Raw genomic sequence first — 16,919 nt, 5'->3', positions numbered from 1 at the left:
CATACCCACAAACTGTCTCTGGAGCCATTTAATCTCATCAGTGGCCAAAATGCAGAGACTCAGAGATAAAGCTCCCAGAAGAGAGCAACATAGAACCTCCAGACCCTATGCCAGGCTGTCTTCACTGAAGCAACTCAAGAACAGGGGCAGGTGAGTTTCCCTCCAAGCCTGGGCAGCTGAAAACCTCCAGATCCCAACCACAGTCATGCTCAAGGCTGATCTCCTCAGGTTCAGGAGCCTCACTCACAAGGGAACCTGCAGAAAAACCCAGGTATGCGGGACCCATGACTGAGATCTCCAAACTCACTTGGAGAGGGAGATTTCAAATTTTCCAGTAGCTTGGCAGTCACACCCACAAACTGCCCCTGGCGCCATATACTCTCATCAACAGCCATGATGCCGAGACTCAGAAAAAAAGCTCCCAGAAGAGAGCATGTGGGCCTCACCATGAGTGAACCTACTGTATAATCGTATTCTAAATTTTAGAATTCCTGGATAACGCAGTCGTGCAACCTCTCATATTCTACACCACTGACGTACTAAGAGTACCACTCAACATTTGATTGGGTTTAACAAACATGTTTGTAATCTCCTATACAAAGACTCAATGGCTCCAAGATGAAATACAACAATCTTCACACACTTTAAGGAAACTTTACTGGGTCATTTTCAGCAGGTAATTCATAACAAGCAATACAAAATTATTTTGGTTCTGCTTTGGGGGGCACGGTTTGGGATCTGGGGTGAAAATATTCAAAATATGGTGACGGGAAGGTGCAATGGTGGTGAGATTGGTGTTTGAATATTAAATGTAATGAATTAATGTCAACAACTTTATAAAAGGAAATAAAATTATTTTAAAAACACGGGAAACTTAGAACATTATGAAAGCCCAAAGGAATGTTTTTGTTTGATTTTTGTGTGGGGGTTATACCTGGTGGTGCTCAGGATTTACACATGGCTCTGTACTCTGGGATCATTCCTGGCCTGGCTCAGGCACTCAAGCTCAAATCTAGGCCTGGAGCATGCCAAGTTAAGTATCACACCCAGTGTATTATCTCCTTAGCCACCAGCAGGATGTTTTTATGGAATTTCACCAGGGTTGGCTGCTCAGATTGTGGCTCAATGTTAAAGAATAAATCTTGTATTTGTGATGCCCAGGATTTAATTTAGTTTAACAAGTAGCAATAAATGGACACTGCTTTTGAAAGAGAAAGAAAAGAAATAATACCAGGCCCAACAATGGCTTCCATTTTTACTTGTCTGAGAATCTCTGGATTACATTTTTACAGAGAATATCTAAATAAGAGATTGATCTTTAACTCGACAACTAAAACTAACTGAAAAAAAAAATAGAGCAATTTGTTTTCTGTCAATGTGTTACAAAGCTAAGCCTTTTCTCTAACCTGTGATTTGTCACCTTCTATAAATATCTTTATGAAATATAGATAGCAAAAGGAAATAATTCCGTAAACAGTACCAAAGAGGATACAAATATAAATTATAATTAAGAAGTAGAGAAACTACTAATTTGGACACTTATGTATTTTCTTTGCACTAAAATCCTTAATGTTTATTATTTTTTCTCATTGAACACTAGCATCCAGAGTGAGAGATTAAGCATTAGATAAATCTAGCAATAGCATTAGTTACAGTATACTTTAACAGGGAAGGCTATAAAATACAATTTCTAATTATTGTTTGATTTCCTACGGTGTTGGGGAAAGAAATTGCTTAGTTTCTCTATTCACAATGTGAAAGTTCTAATACTAATTTAGGCACATAAAATTATTCCAGTATAAAATATTTGAAAGGACAGTTCAAGGAACTTAAAACCAAAAAATTTAAGATAGGTGAGTTAAAGATCCATATTATGATTGGGAAGAAGTTATACTGGGGGGGTGCCTAAAAAATACGCTGTTTACAAGGATGGTTTAAAGAGATAATTGGGAACTATTAAAGGTCAAACTAAAAGAAATAAAATACCATTTAAACCGAATAATTAAACAAGCTAAAATTAAAATTATCTAGTCAGAATAGAACATTATACAATTTTTTAAAAAAAATTCTTTTAGGATATAATACATTTAAAATTATTTTTTTAGAGACTAACACCCAAGAATAGCTAAGATAAGTACCAGAAGGTTCACTCCATGGCTTGGCCAGCTGCACATGCTAGGAGGCAGCTCAGATAGGGAAGGGAGCACCAAGGAAAGGGGGTTGGGGGGGATCCTGCCAGGATGGGAGATGAATGCTGAAAGTAGACTATAGACCGAACATGACTGCCACTCAATGCCTCCTTTGCAAACTACAGCACCCAAAAGGAGAGAGAGAACAAAAGGAAATTTCTTGCCACAGAGACAGAGACGGGGGTGGGGGGGGGAGGGATACTGGGATCATTGGAGGTGGAGAATGGGCACTGGTGGAGGGATGGGTACTCAATCATTGTATAACTGAAACCCAAGCACAAAAATCTGTAAGTATGCAATTGTACTTCATGGTGTTTCACTAATAAAAATTTAAAAAATAATAAAATTATTTATTTTTTTAAGACTGCACATAACAGTGTTCAAGACTTACTCCTGGACCTATGCTCATGGATCAATCCTGGCAGTGCTAGGGGGACAATAGTTAGAGTGATTGAACCCTGGTTGCTCTCATGCAAGGCAAACACTCTACCCACTATACTATTCTCCAGTTTCTTTCAAACATTTTAAAACAGCACTGATCAAGAGATATTTTGGACTTATGTGTAGGTCATCTGGCATTAGTCAATAAGGATTACCAGATGTTCCCTTCATAGAGAATTTCGACATGAGTGTTTCAATTAAAATGATGACACCACTTGTTTTTGTAAAATAAAATATATTTAATTTGGCATAACAGTGATTTATTATATACTAATATTTCAAAACTAAGTTAGTATTTCAAAATATACTTTTTCATTTAATAAACCACTGAATAAGTAAAAATAATGGCCTATAAGCATGTTTTTGCTCCAAACGCCAAGCTGTTATTGCACTGAAGACAGTGAAGTCCATCACGGGGATTATAAGATCCAGGGCTGCAGATCACTGTGAATAAAGAATAATTTAATAAGTGACATTTGCCTAAAGTGCCACATAAGTTAATTTTAAAAAGAGGATACATTTTAGAAGAAACATATCCTCCTTTTTTGATAGGAATATCATTGCTTTAAATATTAAATAAGCTTCAGGTGTAAAGCCTTATAATCAACATTTGAACATTTTAATTATTGTAAAATACTTGTAACATCTTTACCATTTTAAACATTTTAAAGTTTGCAGCTTAGCAGTATAAAATAAATACATTTTTGTACACTCAATCTACAGAACATTTTCATCTGGTGAAAACTGACACCTCACCATTTCCTCCTCTACTAACCTCTGTTAGCCACAATTCTAATAATTTTTCTATGAGTTTTGTCATTTCAAATACCTCATGTAAATAAAAGTTTAACTATTAATAGATCTTGGCATAAATGTCATAAACTAACCAGAAATGGTGAGTTTAGAATTCTCATTGGGCTACCCTGTTAGCTATAACAGAAGTTATAAAGATCAATACCACAGATGAAACCAAATGTGAAATGGGAATAATTCCTTAGCTGTAGAAATGCAGGTTTTAAAATGGGAAGGGCTTGCCTCTTATTTCTAATAATCTCCTGGCTTTAAATCCTCATCTAATAACTAAGTGATTTTAGAAAAAAAATTTTAGACTAAATTAAAATATGTTTGATCATTTCCAACATGTATCAATTACTATGATCATTTACCACATATATCTTTGCATGAGAGAAAATAAAGAAGGGCAGGAAGAAATCATCTCTGTCATAGAACTTTGAGAATCTAAAGAGTTTTGAAATATTTTCATTACATTTTACTCATTTTTAACAGTTACAAAAATAACTTACACCATACTATTATTTACAGGATTGATATCAGATTACTTTAAAGGAGAAAGTATATAGTATTATATCATAGAGAGAGAGAGGAAGAGAGAGAGAGAAAAGAAAAAAGAAAAATGCCTGGTGTAGAGGCAGACTGAGGGGTGGGGATGGAGGGAAACTGGGAACATGGGTAGTGGGAAATGTACTCTGGTGGAGGGATGGGGGTTGGAACACTGTATGACTAAAACCTAATCATGAACATTTTTCCAAGGGTCTATCTCACAGTGATCCAATAAAAATAAATAAATAGATGGTAGAAATACTTCAACAATATATTTGCATAGACCTACCTATCTACTTTAATATCACTAAAGTGATAGTAAATATATATTTACAGTAAATATTTATATATTGTATCCGGGACCGAGATCTCCAAGCCTACTCAGATTGGGGCCGAGCATCCTCCACCCAGATCCTCCAAATTCCAGTAGGCGGGGGTCACACCTACCACCTGGCCCCCTGGCACCGTGTAATCCCATCAATGGTCAAGAATCAGAGACTATAAAAACCAGCTCCCGGAAGAGAACAGTGCAGTCTCCTGCCCCCGCACCTGGCTGTCCTCGCTGGGGCCCCTTGGAGGGGAGCGGGTTGAGCTTTCCTCCCCACCCCGATCAGGGCTCCGGCAGCCGAAGACATCTTATTATGACATCTTATTATCTCATTCCTACTTTGGACAAACTGGCAGGCTACCGAATGTAGCCTGCCCACACAGCAGAGTCTGGCAAACTCTCCGTGGCGTAACCAATATGCCAAATACCAGTAACAATGATGGGTCTCATTCTCCTAAAGAGCCTGAATATAATCTCAGGGTTAGGATGAAGGAGATATTACTGGGGCCTGCTCGAGGCAATTGACAAATATTTATATATTTTATATATAAATGTCAAAAGACCCCGTGGCCGCCCACCTACCAGATGGTCAGACTTCTTCGTCAAGATCATGAACGATCGGTTTGAGGCCCTTCATGTTCCCGGAGCGAACAGATGCCATTGGGCTACACTAGCACGCGACAGGGACAAATGGAGACGTTTCTGGCGCCCGCTCGAGCAAATCGATGACTAACGGGAAGTTAAGTGATTAAGTGATAAATATATAAATAATAACAAATATATTTACTGTAAATATATATTTACTAAATCACAGTCCTCCCATTGTTCATCGATTTGCTTGAGTGGGCCTAGTAACGTATCCTTCGTGAGACTTGTTTTTACTGTGTTTGGCATATCAGTACATCACAGGTAGCTTGCCAGGCTCTGCCATGTGGGCGAGATACTCTCAGTAGCTTGCCAGGTTCTCCGAGAGGGGTGGAGGAATCGAACTCGGGAGGGCCATGTTGGCTGCATGCAAGGCAAATGCCCTAACTGCTGTGCTATCGCTCCAGCCCTTATTTACTAAATATATTTAGTAAATATATATTTACATTTACAATATAAACATTCACTACATATATATGTCACTACATTTATATGCATGTACATATATAGTCACATGAAGAACATCTACATGTATACAATTCTGAATTATTATTAGTAAATTATTATTAGTTGGATTTTTCAATGAATTAAATTTACATCATATTAGCTTTGACAAACATGAAAAATAAAACTATGAAGATTTTGAGAACATATTTGCAGATCACTTAAAATCATTTTTGGATCTAATAATGGGAACGTATTTAATGCTTTAAAAACATTTTCATAATAGGAATAAAACATTCCAAATTAATGAAGGAACTTTGTGAAAATCCAAAGAAAACATCATACTCGGTGGCTAAAATATAGCTTTTCCTATACGGTTTAAAAGATAAGTTTAATTATTATGTTTTAATTTAACACAAAATTGGAAATCTTATTCAGAGCAATTAGGCAAGAATTAGGGAATTCAAACTGAAGTGGTGAAGTAAAGTTGTCTTTGTGCATATATGATAATATCTTTTAGGAAAAATGTCCAGAAAATAGCACCAAATTATTTTTTTGAAAAAGAAGCCAATGTAACCTAATTAACAGCATTCATCAAAGTTATAGGATATTAAAAATACATGCAAAAATTAGTTGCAATTTAAGCTCTAATTACAAGAGCATAAAATAATACTTAGGAAAAAACTAAATGATGTAGGTGAAATGCTAGTATACTTAAAACTGCCAAGAATTTCTGAATTAAAGGCAGAAGCAATTGAAAAACATATGTTGGAATACTCAATATTTAATGATAACTTTATTTGTGCAATTCTGATAAAACTTTCAGAGACATATTTTGCATAATTAAAGAAATTTATTATAAAATTCACTTAAAATCTCAAGGAATAAAGATTTTAAGATCTCAGAACAGTCAAAATAAATTTGAAAACCACCAAAATTGGAAATATCACATAATATTAAAATAATACAAAGGTCAAATAATTAAAACATGGTACTGCTATAAAGACAGTCAGTCTCACAGACAGATGAAATAGAACTCAGAAGCAAACATGGAAGCATATAGTAAAATGTTTTTCTAATAAAAACTATTATTAAATGAGAAAATAATGGTTTACAAAATACTTCTAAAATAAAATTATAAAAAATGAATGAGTTTATATACAAGAATTAAATAATAATAGACAAAGGTCTTAAACATAAAACTAGTAGAAGAAAACAGGGGGGAATTTTTAAACAATAGAATTTGCAAATTTTTATGACAACAAAGCATATAGAAAAAAGACAAATTGAACTATATACCAAATTTAGAACATCTGTACATACATGAACATTATTACCAAATAAAAAGGATACCTACAGAATGGAAGCAAATATTTTCACGGCATAAACTGCCAAATAATAAGACATAAAAATAAACAAAAGTTAATCTAAATGATAAAGACTTTCAATGGGCATCTCTCAAAAAATTTTATTACAATAATTATTAACAACCTGAATAGGAAATCAAATTAACAAATCATTGGGGAAATGCAAATCAGAACCATATTAATAAGTGACTACACAATATCAAGATAGCAAGATTAAAACATGGAAACAAATAATAGTTTATCAGGGCATGGGTAAACTGCAAAAACACTTGAAACTTGAGGTTAGAGACAGTAGAGTGGATTAAAAAAAAAAAAAACCACCTTGCATGCAACTGACCTAGATTTAATTCATGGCACAGGTTATGGTCTCCAAAGATCCACTAGGAGTGATTAATGAACACAGAAAAGGAGTTAGCCCTGAGCACTGCTGGTTGTGACCCCCCCAAACTGACCGACCAAACAAATAAACCATCAAAAAAACAAAATATCCAACAAAGTCTTGTGGCTTTGTTGATGTTAACACTGTGTAGACTATGGAAAACAATATGGTGGTTCTTCCAAATATTAGAAATAGTATTGCCATATAAACCATATAAACCAAAAGCCCGCTTTTGGGTATACATTATAGATGCATGTTTGTGCCCCACCCAGAAAATTTTACATTAAAGACCTAAAGCCAGGGTGTTTATATTTTCAGACTGGTCCTTTTAGGATATAAGGTCAAATGAGGTAATCAGGATGGTACTCTAATCAGGTACTATTTTTGTTTTTCATGACTATAGGTACTATAAGATTATAAGTATTATAATTATATGATTATAAGTATTAATGTTCTTATAATAATGTAGAGCTCCCTTTCTCTTTTATTTTTCCTCAGCACAAACCACAGAAAGATCAGGAAAGAACATAGTAAGAGAGTGGTTTATTAAAATTCATTCAACAGAATTCACTAGAAATAAAATTGGCCAAACCTTTAAATTGGAACTTCTATCCTTCAGAATTGTGAAAGCAGTATGTTGTTTAAGATGTCTATTTAATAAGATTATAGAAACATACAGCCCAACTTGACAGAAATTGAAATAAAAACATGGATCAGAAAAAACAGCAAAGAGTTACATGCTATTGATTCTAGTTCGATCCCCAGCACAGTTTAGTAGTTCCTAAGCACTACTAGAAGTTCAAATGGCATAGTACATTCTTGGAGTACTTGAGGCCCTGAACTCCATTCCAAGAACTACATGGGACCCCCTGAAAAACCCCAGATGTGTGGTTTAATTTTTGTTTGTTTTCTGGGCCACACTCAGTGGTGCTCTATAATCAAGAATCACTCATAGAGGGTTCCAAATGTTCATATGAGGTGATGGGGATCAAGTCCAATTCAGCTGTTTGCAAGGCAAGTGCCCTACCCACTATACTAATTCTTTGGCCCTCATGATGCAATATTTAATAAAAAAAATTCAAGTAATTAGATTTTTCTCTCACTGTGATGCAGGGAAGATTTTCTTATCAAGAAAGAGAGATAGATCCAATCCAGGTATCGGCCAGCCCAAGGGTAGAGTTGCGAGGGACAGGAAATGGGAATGCAGATGGCTGCGGGAACCGCCCATTGTCCTCCTCCCATCCAATCCAGGTATTGGCCAGTGCAGTGGGCCTTTCCAAGGCCATAGAAATACCCCATAAGAACCATAAATTAGCCTCTTAGGTGGAACCTTCACTAGGGCATCTTAACCAGCAGGAACACATTAAACCAATAACTCATCACCTACATCTCAATTAATATTACACCACAAACACAATAGTAACAGTGAGCGTGAAGGTTTAAACCTCACAGGTCACAATGGTAGAGCAACACAGAAGCCCACCAAAACTACTTAAGAGACAAACCCAGATGACCTCAACAATAATAAAGTGCTACACAACCTCTCTGACAAGGAATTTAGAAGGGAGTTACTGAGGATGCATAGGGAGATAAAAGACGCAATGGAACGCACCACCAATAAAATACAAGAGGATTTTAAAGTAGAAATGGGGAAAATATAAATAAAACTACAAACGGAAATGTCAGATATGAAAAACCTGGTAAGTGAATTGAAAATCTCTATGGAAGGCCTCAGCAGCAGAGTAACAGCTTCTGAGGATAGAATCAGTAAGCTTGAAGATCAAGTGCAGAGACTCTCCAGAAAAGAGCAGAAAATGGGAAAGAGACTCACAATCAGAGAACAGATGTCAAAAGAAGATAGGGATGAATTCCAAGAGGAATAACATAAGAATTACTGGAATCCCAGAAGGACAAGAAGAAAACTCTGATGAAGAAACTGTCAAAGACATCAGTGTTAGGATATTCCCAGAGCTGAAAAATACATGCGGCCACATTCAGGAAGCCCAAAGGGTACCAGCTAGAAGAAACCGAAATAAAAATACCCCAAGACACATCCTGATTAAAATGACAAAAACCTAAGACAGAGACAGAATTCTGAAAGCAGCAAGATCAAAGAAAGAAATTGTCTCTAAAGGAGCATTCTTAAGATTCACAGCCAACTTGTCTGATGAAACCATCAGGGCCCAAAAACAGTGGTTGGATATAGTGAAAAAACTCAATGGAATAAATGCCTCACCAAAAATATTTTCCCAGCTTGTCAGTCATATCAGAAGGGAAAACACACAGTTTCACAGACAAACAACAGCTCAGGGACTTCACAGACTCAAAACCATGGTCACAGCAACAACTAAACGGGCTACTTTAAGACAAGACAGCCCCTCAAATATACCAAATTTTGGCAGAAAGATGGGACAAAACCATTATGGGACAAAACAAAACAATTATCTCTCTCAACATCAATGGCTAAATGCACCAATTCAAAGACACAGAGTGGCAGGATGGATCAGAAAATTGAACCCAACATTCTGCTGCCTGCAAGAAACACATCTGAACAGTCAGAGCAAATACATACTCAGAGTCAAAGGCTGGAAAACAATTATACAGGCAAAAAACTCCAATTAAAAAGCTGTGGTAACCATTCTGGTATCAGACCACATTGGTATCAGATTGAAGGTCATAGAAGACAGTGAAGGTCATTTCTTATTGATAAAGTGAACTGTACAGCAGGAAGAACTTACACTCCTAAATATATATATGCACCTAATGAGGGACCAGCAAAGTACTTAAATCAACTACTCATAGACTTGAAGGAAGACATGGACAGCTACTAGTGGGAGATTTAAACACCACTTTATCACCTCTCAATAGATCAACCAGACATAAGCTTAAGCAAGGATATACTTTATCAGAAATTAGAAATAGAAGAAAGGGACTTAGAAGATATATACAGGACACTCCATTCTCAAAAAGTGGAATATAGATTCTTCTCAAGTGTGCATGGGACATTCTCCAAGATACACCACATGCTGAGCCACAAAACATGCCTCCATAAAATTAAGAAGATAAAGACTGTTTTAACGATCTTCTCAAACCATGATGCACTAAAAATAGAAGTAAATCACACTCACAAACAGAAAATCAAATCAAACACCTGGTAATTAAAGAGTTCACTACTGAACAACGAGTGGCTTAGAAAGGAAATCAAAGAGGAAATCAAAAGATTCATGGAAACAAACAAAAATGAGGACACGAGTTACCAAAACGTATGGGACACGGCAAAAGCTGTGTTAAGAGGAAAGAAAGTTTATAGCTCTATAAGCATTCCTCAGGAAGGAGAGTGAGCCTCCATAAAAAAAACTAACTTCACAGCTCAGGAGCTTGGAGAAGGAACAACAAAAGGAGCCCAATCCGAACAGGAGGAAGGAAATAATAAAACTCAAACAGAAATAAATGAGATGGAAACCCAAAAGAACAATCTGAAAGATCAATGAAACTAAGAGCTGGTTCTTTGAGAAAATAAACAAGATCGATAAACCTCTAGCAAGACTCATAAAGGGAGAGAGAAAACCCTAATAAACTGAATCAGAAATGAAAAGGGGAACATTATAACAGAAACTACAGAAATTCAAATTTCGAATCCTCAGAGATTACTTTGAGAGGCTTATGCCACCGAACATCGAAAACCTCGAGGAAATAAATAAATTCCTAGATTCCTATAGACTCCCAAGGCTGTCAAAAAAACCTGGATTACCTGAACAGACCTAGCACCATCAAGGAAATTGTAATGGTAATAAAAAGTCTCCCCAAGCACAAAAGTTCTGGCCCAGATGGATTCATTAGTGAATACTTCCAGATCTTTAAAAAGGACTTGCTCCCAATCTACTTTAAACTATTCCATGAAATTGAAATATCAAAAACACTTCCGAATAGTTTCTATAAAGCAAATATCACACTGATACCAAAAGCAGACAGAGATATGACAAAGAAAATTACAGGCCGATATCCATGATGAACACAAACACAAAGAAACTCAACAAAATATTAGCAAACAGAATCCAAGGACTCATCAAAAAGATCATACACAATGACCAAGTAGGATTTATCCCAGGGATGCAAGGATGGTTTAACATTCACAAGTCACTGTCACTGTCACGGTCTTCCAGTTGTTTGATTTGCTTGAGTGGGCCCAGTAACATCTCCATTGTGACATCTGTTACTGTGTTTTGGCATATCAAATATGTCACAGGTAGCTTGCCAAGTTTTGCTGTGCGGGCAAGATAATTTCAGTAGCTTGCCGGGTTCCCTGAGAGGAGTGAAGGAATCGAACCTGGGTCAGCTGGGCAAGCCACGTGCAAGGCAAATGCACTACCTCTGTGCTATCACTCCAATCCATTCGCAGGTCAATCAACATAATTCATCATATCAATAAAAGAAATAATTAAAAACCATATGATCATATCAATAGATGCAGAGAAAGCATATGACAATATCCATTTGACAATATCCAGCACCTGTTTATGAGTTTATGAAAACTCTCAGCAAAATGGGCATCAAAGGAACTTTCCTCAATATAGTCAAAGCCATCTACGACAAGCCCATGACAAGTATCATTCTCAATGGGAAAAGAATAAAAGCCTCCCCTCTAAGATCAGGCACAAGACAAGGCTGCCCACTTTTACCACTCTTATTCAGTATAGTACTGGAAAATTTGGCCATAGCAGTTAGGCAAGAAAAAGATGTCAAGGGCATACAGATAGGTCAAGCTATCACTATTTGGAGATGATATGATACTATACTTATAAAACTCTAAAGACTCCATGGAAAAGTTCCTAGAAACAATAGGTCAATATGGTAAAGTGGCAGGCTACAAAATCAACACACAAAAGTCCATGGCTTTCTTATATACAAATAACGAAAGAGAAGAGACATTAAAAAAATAAAACCATCCACAATAGTTCCTCAGAAAATCAAGTCCCTTGGAATCAGCTTAACCAAAGAGGTGAAGGACCTATACAAGGAAAATTACAAAATACTACTTCAAGAAATAAAAGAGGACACTAGGAAATGGAGACACATCCCCTGCTCATGGATTGGGAGAATTACCATTATCAAAATGGCAATACTGCCCAAAGCACTATACAAATTCAATGCAGTCCCTATCAGGATACCCATGACATTTTTCAAAGAAATAGAACACTCCTGAAATTCATATGGAACAATAAACCCCCACGAATAGCTAAAACAATCCTTGGGAATAAGAAGATGGGTGGCATTACCCTCCCCAACTTCAAACTGTACTACAAAGCAGTAGTAATTAAGACAGCATGGTACCGGGCTAGGAACAGACCTGCAGACCAATGGAACAGAGTTGAATATTCTGTCAAAGACCCTCACATACTTGACCCACTTAATCTTTGACAAAGAAGCAAGAAATGTGAAGTGGAACAAGGAAAGCCTCTTCAACAAGTGGTGCTGGGAAAAATGGATAGCTACCTGCAAACAAATGAACTCTGACCTCTGTCAAATGCCAGGCACAAAAGTCAAATCAAAGTGGATTAAAGACCTCAATATCAGACATGAATCCGTTAAGGTACATGAATCCAAAGTGGATTAAAGACCTCAATATCAGACATGAATCCATAAGGTACATAGAGGAAAATGTAGGCGGAACTCTCCACGACATTAAAGCTAAAAACACCTTTAAGGATGAAACAGCACTAACTATGCAAGTGGAAGCAAACATAAACAGATGGGACTATATCAAACTAAGAAGCTTCTGCACTTCAAAAGAAACAGTGACCAAAATACAGAAAGAGCCCACAGAAAGGGAAAGAATATTTATCCAATATCTATCTAAGAAGGGATTAATATCCAGGCTATACAAGACACTAGTAGAATTGTACAAGAAAAAAAACCTTCAACCCCACCAAAAAAATGGGGAGAAGAAATGAACAGAAGTTTCCTCAAAAAAGAAATACAAATGGCCAAAAGGCACGTAAAAAAATGCTCCACATCGCTAGCCATCAGGGAGCTGCAAATCAGAACAACAATGAGATATCATCTCACACCACAGAGACTGGCACACATTCAAAAGAATAAAAGCAGCCAGTGCTGGCGTAGATGTGGAGGAAAAGGGACATTCTTTCACTGTTGGTGGGAATGCGCACTAGTCCAGCCTTTCTGGAAAACAATATGGATACTCCTTCAAAAACTAGAAATTGTGGGGCTGGAGCAATAGCACAGCGGGTAGGGCGTTTGCCTTGCACGCGGCCAACACGGGTTCGATTCCCAGCATCCCATATGGTCCCCTGAGCACCGCCAGGTGAAATTTCTGAGTGCATAGCCAGGAGTAACCCCTGTGCATTGCCGGGTATGACCCAAAAAGCAAAAACAAAACAAAACAAAACAAAAAAAACCTAGAAATTGAGCTTCTACATGACCACACAATACCACTTCTGGGAATATATCCCAAGGATGCAAAAAAGCACAGTAGAAATGACATCTGTACCTATATGTTCATTGCAGCACTGTTCACAATAACCAAAATCTGGAAACAGCCCAAGTGCTCTAGCACAGATGACTGGTTAAAGAAACTTTGGTACATCTACACAATAAAATACTATGAAGCTGTTAGGAGAGATGAATATCATGAAATTTGCTTATAAGTGTATAGACCTCGAGAGTATTATGCTAAGTGAAATGAGTCAGAAAGAGAGGGACAGATTTAGAAAGACTGTACTCATTTGTGGAATATAAAATAACATAACATGAGGCTGACACCCAAGGACAGTAGATACAAGGGCCAGGAGTATTGCCCCATACGTGGAAGCCTGCCTCATGAGCGGAGGGGAGAAGGCAGATGAAACAAAGAAGGGATTCTATGAAAAAGATGTCTGGAGGAATAAATCAGGATGGAGGATGTGTGCTGAAAGTAGATAATGGAACAAACATGATGGGCTTTCAGTGTCTGTATTGAAAACCATAATGTCCAAAAGTAGAGAGAGAGTATGGTGAATATTGTCTGCTATGGAGGCAGGGGGAGGGTGAGGAAGGAGGTGTATACTGGAGATATGTGTGGAGGGGAATGTGTACTGGTGGAGGAATGGGTGTTTGTTTGATCATTGTGTGACTGTAACCCAAACATGAAAGCTTATAACTTCCTCAAGGTGATTCAATAAAATTTAAAAAAAAAAAGAAAGAGACACACTTGAGAAAATGAGCAATATGACATAAACATTTAAATTTTATTTAAATTACAAAGAAAAATATTTACCAAAGATAATGTCCACAATATTTATAAGACAATGGAAATAATTCTAATTCTAGCTGATTTTGAACTATTCCATCTGCAAATAAGAGCAATAAATACAAATAAAATTATTTGAATGAAAATAAAAAGTAAGGGTAGCCATATATTGAAGAAATGTTAACTCTGAAAGAAGCTAACTGTACTAGAAAAATTCTTGGTATATATTACTAAAGTGAATAATCATTATTTAATATACTCGGGGGTAGCTAAAACTGAACAGAAATTCACTATATTATTGGTTTAAAAAAGGGTGAAGGGTCTTTTTAGGTATACCATGTACATCAGGGTGAAACAATGACCGAAAGCTTGGGACTTTGCACTGATAAAAATATGGGCAAGCCAAATAATGCCACCGGACTCAAACTCACCCTAAGATGGTGGTGGTGGAGGGGTTGCTAAGCATAGATTTTGCAGAACAGCGTCATGGTTATACACACTGGACAGTAAAGGGTCTGGAAGTGGCAGGAGGTAGCACAGTAGCTTTCCTGCCCTCGGCAGTAATATGGAACAACTATCTTAGAGGTTAGCCCATCTCAGGTCTGAGAAATGTCAAGGCAGAAGGGCACAGCTTAAACAAGTCTACTAACTTTGCCATGCCTGTCTCCTTGAGCTTACTAGAAATCATATCAGTTCTCTCAAAGCACTGATAAAATGAAGACATGTAAAATTAGTCCCGTGGAATAAATTAGAGTAAATTCTACGACTAACCTCTTGTCACAGAAACCCCTTATCTTTCAAGAGGGTTCTCCCAACACAGGCTTCAATATTTTCCTTCAACATGCTAGAGCATTTCTGATCTGAAGTTTATTACTTTTCATTCCCTCCTTGCGCTGAGGCCCTACAAGTTGAAACTGGTAAAAAAGCGTCTAAGGTTGCTAGAAAACCAGTATACAGTATCAAGCCTAACAGACTTAATAAAACATGACACAAACCTTTCATGAAGTAGCAGCAAATGTGCCAGTAGTATTATCTCTCAGAGCTGCCTAAGCCGAGCACTCATGCACTGGGGCCAGGGGCACTCGTGAATCAGTTTATATGCTGGCAGCTAGGGCTTATCCAAAGACATGAAACATTAACCTCAGGTTTCTACACAAGTGTGCTAAACTTTGGCTCTGCAGGTATTGCCCATAATGGAAAGTACAAATCTCCCAGCAACTATGAAGATTGACTCACTGGATAGCTATTGCTTGGTACACATGATTACAATCTCCAGAGCCTTCCCAGGAAGGCTGAGTTTTGACACCAGCAACTAAGACCCATGGATAAAACGCAGACCAGCTAGACTTCAGAACTAAAATACCTACAGAAACTTGTAACACTAATCCCAGCTGTCATGCAGGCTCAAATAAATCCAGAATCTGCTCAATTTTGCGCATGTAAGTCTCAGTTCATTGCCTAGGATAGTTCATATTCAACAATTCATAACCCTCATGAAGCACCAGATTTAGCTGTATTGATAGACTGAAATCCCAGGAGGGTATTCAAATACAACATAACTTTTCTAAACTGCCCAAAGACAATATCAAGGCATTAGTACTACCGATGTTCAATGAAATGTAGTGGAACACAGCTTAGATAAGAAATTCATATATTAAGGAAACCCACAAGACAGGGTTATTAAAATGAAACTTTTCAGGCAAAAAAAATGAATTTTGCTTTGGATTTTTGGCTATACCATGCTCCCAACACCCACAATTTAAACTCAAATATTAAGAATTTTGAAAATCATAATTCTTTCATTAATTTTTTTAAAAATAAAATATAAAAGGGGGCTGGAGTGATAGCACAGCAGGTAGGGGTTCAAATGCTCAGGTTCAAATCCCAGCACCCCATATGGTCCCCTGAGCACTGTCAGGAGTAATTCCTGAGTGCAGAGCCAGGAGTAACCCCTGAGCATCGCCGGGTGTGACCCAAAAAGAAAAAAAATGGACGGTAAAAATCTTGGTTAGAAAAGTTCATTTTGGTCAAAAATCTTTCTATCTGCCAATTTATTACTCAGATTTGAAGCAGTGAAAAATTTTTTTCCAACAAAACATAGCTTAGTCACTCACTGATTTTAAATCAGCTCTGTGAGAAAGACTTGGTCTGAGAGATAGTACTATGTGTAAGGTGCTTGCCTTGCAAGGAGTCAACTTAGCTTGATCCCAGCACTGCTTCTGACCCCTGAGCATAGGTCGCATCATATCAGGAGTCAGGCCTGAGTCCCACCGGGGAGTTTCACCAGTGTGCTCAAAAAACAAACAAAAAAAAGATATTAATTGGTCATCTATAAAAAATAAATAAATGCTACTTTGAAACAGAAAGGTACATAAAATTTATAAAAATAGGGAAACAACTAAGTAACAATGGGAACTTCAAGATTATCAGAATGACTTTGACTTTCTTTAAATCAAAAGTGAAAATAAACTTAGAACTTCAAATGTAAACTATAAAGAAATGTCAAAGCAAAAATACTTAGGAGAACTAATTAGTGGAA

At 37.0% G+C, this 16,919-nt stretch overlaps 1 protein-coding gene across 1 annotated transcript in view; it reads right to left on the bottom strand.

The window, feature by feature from the left end:
• Nucleotides 1–2,979: 2,979 nt before the first annotated feature.
• ZPBP (zona pellucida binding protein) overlaps nucleotides 2,980–16,919 on the bottom strand; it is a 192,346-nt gene continuing 178,406 nt past the window's right edge. Inside the window, exon 8 of the mRNA XM_056138230.1 lies at nucleotides 2,980–3,074. Coding sequence (XP_055994205.1) covers nucleotides 2,980–3,074 — 95 coding nt within the window. The remainder of the gene's footprint in view (nucleotides 3,075–16,919) is intronic.

This window comes from Sorex fumeus, unplaced genomic scaffold (genome assembly GCF_029834395.1).
Source record: "Sorex fumeus unplaced genomic scaffold, SorFum_2.1 ptg000128l, whole genome shotgun sequence".
NCBI lineage: Eukaryota > Metazoa > Chordata > Mammalia > Eulipotyphla > Soricidae > Sorex > Sorex fumeus.
This window is presented reverse-complemented; position numbering and strand designations above follow the sequence as displayed.